At 52.4% G+C, this 7,537-nt stretch overlaps 1 protein-coding gene across 1 annotated transcript; it reads left to right on the top strand.

Annotated features, from left to right (window-relative positions):
- Positions 1 to 3,177: 3,177 nt before the first annotated feature.
- Positions 3,178 to 5,850, top strand: Syngr (synaptogyrin). Its single transcript, XM_003745417.1, has 4 exons — positions 3,178 to 3,282; positions 3,501 to 3,756; positions 5,381 to 5,520; positions 5,638 to 5,850. The coding sequence occupies exons 1-4, from the start codon at positions 3,178 to 3,180 to the stop codon at positions 5,848 to 5,850; spliced, it is 714 nt and encodes a 237-aa protein (XP_003745465.1).
- Positions 5,851 to 7,537: the final 1,687 nt, after the last annotated feature.

Raw genomic sequence — 7,537 nt, 5'->3', positions numbered from 1 at the left:
CGTTGAGGACTTCGGGCTCTGACTCATGAACTTGGAAGTCCGATGCATTGTAAGCTCGACATTTCGACTACCCTCCGCGAATACAGAGAATGTTGAAACATATCTGAGGAAATATTATAGATTATTACCCCGGGGCGAAACGATTCGGCGCCAAGTCAAAGGGTATTCGAAGTGGGACACTATTGAAACGATGTCAGTGATAAATTGTTTGTCGCTAATGGAGTTCTCCCTGTTCTGAGTGTACGTGTATCCACGAGAGGCCACGCCTGTCTGCAGGATTTCATTTCATTTCATTTATTACATAGGGATGAGTGTGGGTATGGAACCCGCAAGCCCTACCGGGCCGCATTTCTTCTTAGGATCTTAGGTGCTTCGGAATCAGACGGAGCTTCCATCGCAGTGAGTCCGCGGGTAGAACTTGAGAATCAGGGGAAATTGCGAAGAGGCGAAGAAAACCAGCCAATCAGGTTTTCTCGGCTATCTGTCGTGAGGAGCAAGAGAATCGAGAGCTTCGGCACGCATCCAAGGTGGAGGCGTTTGGAAAAGATACGCGGGCTCGGGTGTGTCGTCGGAAGTTGATGGATTAAATTCCTGAGCGATATTCCAGAGTAGCCGATTACCCTATACCCTTGTCTATACGCCTACTCGGTGTGAGTTGAGTTCTGGGGGACTGATTGCAATTGGCTCCCGCACCGAATCGTCATGTACCGCTAATATCTCTTGTTTCCTGCCAGCTCTTAAAGCTCGTTCGAAAATATTGTGCCTATGCGTATCTGGGCGGAGAACAGCCTTTTTCCCTTCGAAGTCGAACATTTGGTCGTTCGTCCTTTCGCGAGAACGAAGGAGGATAATTCACCTCGAAGACGGGCGATGAGTTGTCGTGCCTCAATCTAAGCGCGGATGGAGCATCACTCGTAGCGCCATGACTAGTGATGGAAGCCGGGGACAGACATTGTTCCATGAGGGTCTTCCGGAAAAGTTCACCGGCATGTGCAGTCGTTCAAGTTCCCCCCGAAAATCTTCAAGCCGCGCAGCCTCTGCGTCACCGGTGCGAAATATGTCCTCCGGATGGATCTGGCAATTGGGACACGGACCTGAAGTCTGCAGAGCCAATTCTCCAGGGGGAATTCCCTCTCCCCCCTCCCCGCGCTGGGTGTTCCCTCATCTTTGCCTGCATCAGCCGGGACGCCACCTTCACGGACGCTGGGACGAGCGGAACGTACTCGCCAGCTCTCTACCGCGGGAGAATGGACATCGAGTGCAGGCTTAATGCATTTATACTAATCCTCTGGCGAGAACCGAAGTACGCAACGAAGTCGCCGGCTCGTACAGCGCGTCGTACGCCCGCCGACTCTTGCTACGGCTTTGAAAGACCTCGTATCGATGAATTGTTCTGCTAGACTCTCGAGGGCCACCACTTCATACCGTTAGATTAAGTGCAGCCTGCTCCAGAAATCTGCCGGTACGGATTTTTTCTTCTCCTTCCCCCGTTCCCCGACTGAATCGAGGCATTCGAACACGGAGATTGAGCGAATACAAGAGGATCATGGTTCCAGAAGTATCATCCCTTCCGAGAATCTTCGAGGCCACCTCATGTTCGTTCTTGTGTGCCCCTCCTTCGTCACTTGACTATGAGGACTCCCTCTCTTCGATATCATCGCACCCCGAGAGCCTTCTAGCTATGGTGGAGGATTTACTTCACGGAGAACCTCTCGATGTGGGGCGCGCCTCGAGCTCCTAGAATGGGCATGTATTGGTTTGACCCTGTGACCCATCTCGAGCCTCATCCTCCTCCTCGCGAAATCCACAGTGACTCCCTCGCTCCCACTTCCCAAGCCTAAGGAGGGCGCGCATGCGATACACAACGGGCGCGGCCCTGGCTCGTGAAGAGTAGATATAAGAGTAGATAAGTCTGATCCGCGTTCACCTAATGGAGAATCCCCCACCGATTTTCGAAATTCTGCTCCAGAGAGAATTCGCCTGCTTCCCGACACCTTACGATTTCTGAGCGAATCGCTGCGTTCGGATATCGTCCGATTCGCCAGGAGGCCTCTGACGATTTGCGGAGGTTTTGGAAGTCAAAGGACGACCTTTTCCCCTTTTCGCAACCTACGTTCCAGCGCAGCGCTTCCACGCCAGGTGAAGATCTGTGGATTGAGCCGGCGCGAATCTGCTTGACACTCCCCGCGAGCATGAGGAATATGCATCGGATCTCTGCCATCACGATCGCATTCCGCCCATGATCAGGGAGAGTCAACTCTACTTTCCGTTAAAGAAGCCTCAAATGAGCTCCTGTAGGCTTCATGGAGACTTCCTCATCCAGAAGCGATGTGGGTTCGTCGTCGGTGATTGGCGATCTCCATCACAAGCACTTAGCGAGCCACCGTGAGCTCAGTATTCATCGACGGAAGGCCGATAAATTCGGCAGCTTCTCCAGGAACAGATATCAGAGAGAAGAATACAAAACAAGCGCTCTGCTGAGAATTCCAGTGGCATCAGCATCCCTCTGACATGATCCGGAGCTCGATTGAGATTAGCGAATCGATGCCATTGTTGGGATTCTTCGGATTTCTGTGTCTCCCTCCGGACGTGGAATCCCTTCGTGACTCATCTTACTCGGGGTGCGAGAGTGGGTCTATCTCGAAAGAGCGGTACTCCACGGCTGTAGGCAGTCGACTGTGTTTCTAGGATGGAATTCTCAACGCTGCTTTCCTTGTCCTGTATGCAGTAACCTCTGCGGAAGGCGCGATGAATTCGGATTTTCGCGCGCGGGGTCCTTGCTCCCGGACTCCGATGGCTGCTCAGGCGAGCGCAATGCTCGCGGGAGCAGGCTGGAGCGCCCTCGACGGCTTGCGACGTAGGTATATCTTCGGCGTTTGTGAGAGGGTCCAGCAGGGGCCCGGAGGTTTGACTCTCCCCCTCGATTGGCGGCAAGAGGGCGCACAAGCGACGCGAAACTGAACTAACGGGTCATACTCTCGCTCAAGCAGGAGGCAAGCACACATCCACACACACACTCCGCATACAGACACTGCGTCGCACCCTGATAGTGGGCCCGATGGTCCTCACCAGTTCTGAGGTGGTGCCTTACTGATCGACGGCTGCGTAAGGTTCCAATCTTCTTCGTATCGTACATCTTCTTCGACCCCCGCTGAAGCTCCAAAAAAGCCAGCGGAGATGAACGGAGGGGCTTACGGAGCCGGAAAGGCCATCTCTGGCCAAGGCTTCGATGCGATTGGCTTGCTAATGCGACCGCACGTCATGGTTCGCTTGATATGCTGGGTGAGTAGCGCCTACTCCGGTTTAGCTGGCCTCGTCCGGAATCCGGGCTCAGTCGGAAGCTGCCTGGTTCCCCAAGTATCACTGCGCGTTCGCCCCGTGAGATTCAGAGCTGACGGAGCTTGACTTGAATTCAGCGTACGTGTTGATGGGCCATTGAGTCCTTGACTGACGCAAGCCTAAAACTCCAAGGTGAAGTCGGCCTCTGATATCCGTTCCAGGTCTTCTCGGTGGTTATCTTTTCCTGCATCTCGACCGAAGGGTGGACGAGCGACGGCCAGTGTCAGTACGGCGTCAACAGCGACAACAGCAATAGCGGCATCAACGGCGACGACTCTGCTTGTACAGCGGGCAATGCTATAGGCGTCATCGGTTTCTTAGTGTCGTCCGCATTCCTCGTGATGGACGCTCTATTCGACACCCTCTCTTCAGTGAAGCTCCGCCGGAGAGCCGTTCTTCTCGATCTTGGTTTCTCGGGTGAGTTTTGACTTCAACTCCTTTGACTGATACCCCACGCGCGATTGGCGCGATGCCGAGGATTGATTCGAGGCTGATGATCGGGGACGAAATTCAGAGCCTGCAAATAAGCATACGGATCAGCTCCTGAAGCTTCAGTTGGACCGAGTGGCTCACGAGGAGTCTCTTCGCAAGCTCCCGAGAGAGAAGAATTCGTTCGACAGATCGTGGGGAGCGTCGGGGGAATTAATCCCATAACAGAACATCGTCGTACGATCGTATCCATGGACCCCCCGTGGACCACCCGCTTATCGAGTTCCACCTCTTCCGACATTCCGCTTCGGAATCCAGTCTTTCCCGGCGGAGAGAAGAGCTCTCCCCGAGGCGAGGAGATGATGGGAAACTGATCACGACATCAGACAGCAACATTTATGGCTCAGTACATGAGACATTCACTATCCTTCCTGATGATCCTGCAGCCTGCTGTCGAAGAAATGGAGCTCGACAGTTCTCAGGCTTCCGGGAGTCTCTCCATTCAGCATCGGATATCGAACGATGTCGTCGTACATGATCCGCTCCCTGTCGCCCCTGGCGATCCATCCGGAAAAGTCCTCTCTTCCAGTCAAGAGCTTCCCCGCGATCTTCGTGAGAGATTCTGAAAGAGCAAAAAAAAGGCTATTCCTCGGGGAACTTTCTGTCCAGGGGCGCCATTTTGGTGGAATGTGTTCGCGAAAACATGCATTTTCGGGGAATGAGGTCGCGCTTTCGACGGGCGATTCCCGAAGGGGCGCAAATTTCTTGGTGAGCTTCCGGTAGGGGGCGACATGCCTTGGATTCGCCCTGGGCGCCACTCCGGCTACCTAGGCCACTGCTCGAGTGACAGCACGGATCCCAGTTGTCTCACAATGCCGCAGGCCGATTATAGATACACGTCGAATCTCTTAGCGATTTCTGATGTGCTGGTGTTCAGTTGGTTAGCCGCTGGGTCTCGATACCGCTCCTTCCCAATCGAAAGGATCCACCCATACCGCGACTGACCTTGTTGACTGAAATCCGTTGTACACGCTCGTGGCTCCAAGAACGATCGCTGCTAATATCTTCTTGAGAGGCGGTTCGTTGTCGCCGTGGAGCCTTTCAAATTCCGCTTGAGCTTGCGCCGGAAACTGACCCGGACTGCGCGCCTCGTTATGGGTCTCAGAGTGAGCCTCAAGAACTCCTGGAAGTCACCGCGTCGACCGATCATCGAGCCGATTTGCGCAGGGAAAGTTCCGTCGAGCGCTTGGGACTGGTTTGCTTTCGGTGGAATTTGATTACTATGTATCAATCAGCGTTCGGAGGATTCACTTCCCCTGAGGGCGCCGAGAATCACTGAGCGAACTTGATACTTCTTCTCGGAAGTTCCGAATTTCTGAAGCTCCTTGACTCGCTGAAGGACTACCGTGACCCGCTGGGAGAGCAATCATTCCTTCTCGGCGATAGTCTGGTCCAGAAAGCCGAATGATTCCGAAATGACGCCACCTGCTAACCCGTATCCCAAGGAGCTTTCGGATTCTAGATGGCTCGATGCCACGCTTTTGATGAATGCTGAGCGTTTTCGGGGAAATGGGATGCAAGACAGATCAAAAATTCGTTCTATTGGTTCCAGGGATTTGGGCCTTCGTCTGCTTCGTCGCGTCTTGTTATATTGCCAACGCCTGGAGGAAGGCTGACATGCCATCTGATGGATATGGTTTGAACAATCTCCGCGCAGCTGTCGTGTTTCATTTCTTCTCGATCCCCGCATGGGTGAGTTGAGCTTCCGAGGGCTAAGACTAAGTCGAGCTGGATCCGTCCGCAATCCGAATGATAATTCCTCGTCAGTGACATCGATGCATCATTATGCGGAGCTTCAATGCATTCCAGGGCGCCTGCTGCTACATGGCATGCCTACGCTACCGAGATGGCACTGATGCGAGTCAATTCATGTCAACCTACGATGCGTCGGAACCAGCAGCTGAGAGCGTCAATTATGACGCCTATACCCAAGGAGATTACTCTCAAACGCCGTTCTCCCAGCAGCAACAACAGACACAACAGCAACAGCAAACAAATCCATTCCAGGCCCCGTCATATTAGGGAAGTCCACGTTGAAGAGACGAAAGTGAAAATCATAACTTTTCCGTTCGAGAAGATTTTTTAGCTATGAAAATCAATCAAATGAGGAGCACCATAACTCGGCTCAATACTGGCCAAGCAGAATCGCCCAGTGAAACAGCTAGAAGCGAATATGATTCTAGAGTTTGCCGATCGGGTCACAATAATCGCGTCACCAGGCCGGATTTTCTAATCCGACTTCCGTACGGGTGCTAAATTCACCGAAGGGTTGGAAAAATTCTCACTGGGTTCGCTCCCTGAGCATGACCAGAGTGACAGCTCGCCGTGAACATTCTTTTCATCAGATTTCTGATCGTTTCCTGATTGAGAGTCATGGAAATGGGCCGGATTCATCTCAGAGAGCAGAAAACTGAACTTTCAATCGGCCATTCACCGATGAGAGGCGGAATTTTCGTGATTTTGTGTAATCGGTACGGGAAGCTGCGAATGGCGCGTATTGAGAGCCATGTGGCGCTGGTAATCAGCGGTGTCAGGCCAGCGCGAAAAATTATCCACCGCGAATTCTGTTCGATGTTCATGAGTGGCGCATAGCGATTCGAGTGGAAGCTGCGAGCGAGCCTATCGTGAGTCGACGCTCCCGGCTATAGTTCAGAGACGAAAATGCAGCAGGAGACTTTACTGTTCTTTAGAAATTAGTACACGAACGACATTTGCTAGTGACGTGATGCATACATATATCCGAGTTGAAGCATAGATCGAGGAAATGACTGCGTACTGTATGAATGGGTTCGAGGTGCAAGCGGACCAGATCTTAAGGGCGATGAGCTGTGTCGCGTCTCAGATATGATACAAGGTTCAAGGATTCCATCGGGTTCAGGAACTTTGTTTGACGCCATTCATCAGAAAAATCTGTGGTAAGTTCTTTAGCGTTTCAATTCGCTTCCAAGGCTGAGTACGGAGTTTTCTCTTTGGCAAGCGTCGGATCGGAAGCCTATGGGCCAAGCCAAAATGAATAATTTTCGGTTCGGCTCAGAGAGAATGATTTAAATGAATCTTCGGATGAAGCCAGATGTTGAAAGTGCGCGTGATAAAATCATGCTATGGATGCAGAGCGACACTGTAACAATTGACCACCTGATCCATCGATTGGTGGAGCCGATTCGCTAACGAAAATGGATCTGTCCGGCAGCGCTGGAACGCAATACCCGCAATTAGGGGAAAATCGGTACATATTTTGTTCACAATCATTCCCATAATTTATATTGGTACGGAAAGCTTCGGTATTTTCGATGACCACCGTCTCTTGCTTTCCTCACGGAAAGGCCTTAGTTCTCAATCGGGACATTGCTGTCCAGATCCACTAATTGGCAGGAGGCCTCGAACAGCACGGACTCCTGAGAGTTCAGACTTGGAACGCATGGGGCTCTGGAAGCAGAGTCGCGGCGCGTAAGTTCATCGAAACGCAGTTCACCCTTCCAACGATACTCGATCCTATTCGCAAGGGAGAAGAGAATCTCCCTAGAATCGGAGAGGTTCGGCTCCCGGAGACTGACACTGAGCGACTCAATCGACCCGAGCGACTGCTCTACGACACCCGTGATCAGAGACTCAGTTGCGGAGGGGCTCCAGATGCAGCCCAAAGGTTAACAGGGGGGAAACGTAACAAAGCAGAGAACGTCAGTTCGTGCAAGAACGCGACTGCCTCCGT

This window comes from Galendromus occidentalis, unplaced genomic scaffold, assembly GCF_000255335.2.
Source record: "Galendromus occidentalis unplaced genomic scaffold, Mocc_1.1 scf7180000077483, whole genome shotgun sequence".
Taxonomy (NCBI): Eukaryota; Metazoa; Arthropoda; class Arachnida; order Mesostigmata; family Phytoseiidae; genus Galendromus; species Galendromus occidentalis.
Note: the sequence above shows the minus strand (reverse complement) of the source record. Positions and strands in the feature narration are given on the sequence as shown.

What these genes read in the sequence shown, in the direction of transcription:
- Syngr (XM_003745417.1), top strand. Translation starts at nt 3,178, where the DNA reads ATGAACGGAGGGGCTTACGGAGCCGGAAAGGCCATCTCTGGCCAAGGC. An exon ending in TCTCGATCTTGGTTTCTCGG is followed by an intron (nt 3,757 to 5,380) that starts GTGAGTTTTGAC and finishes TATTGGTTCCAG; the next exon opens with GGATTTGGGCCTTCGTCTGC. An exon ending in TCTTCTCGATCCCCGCATGG is followed by an intron (nt 5,521 to 5,637) that starts GTGAGTTGAGCT and finishes AATGCATTCCAG; the next exon opens with GGCGCCTGCTGCTACATGGC.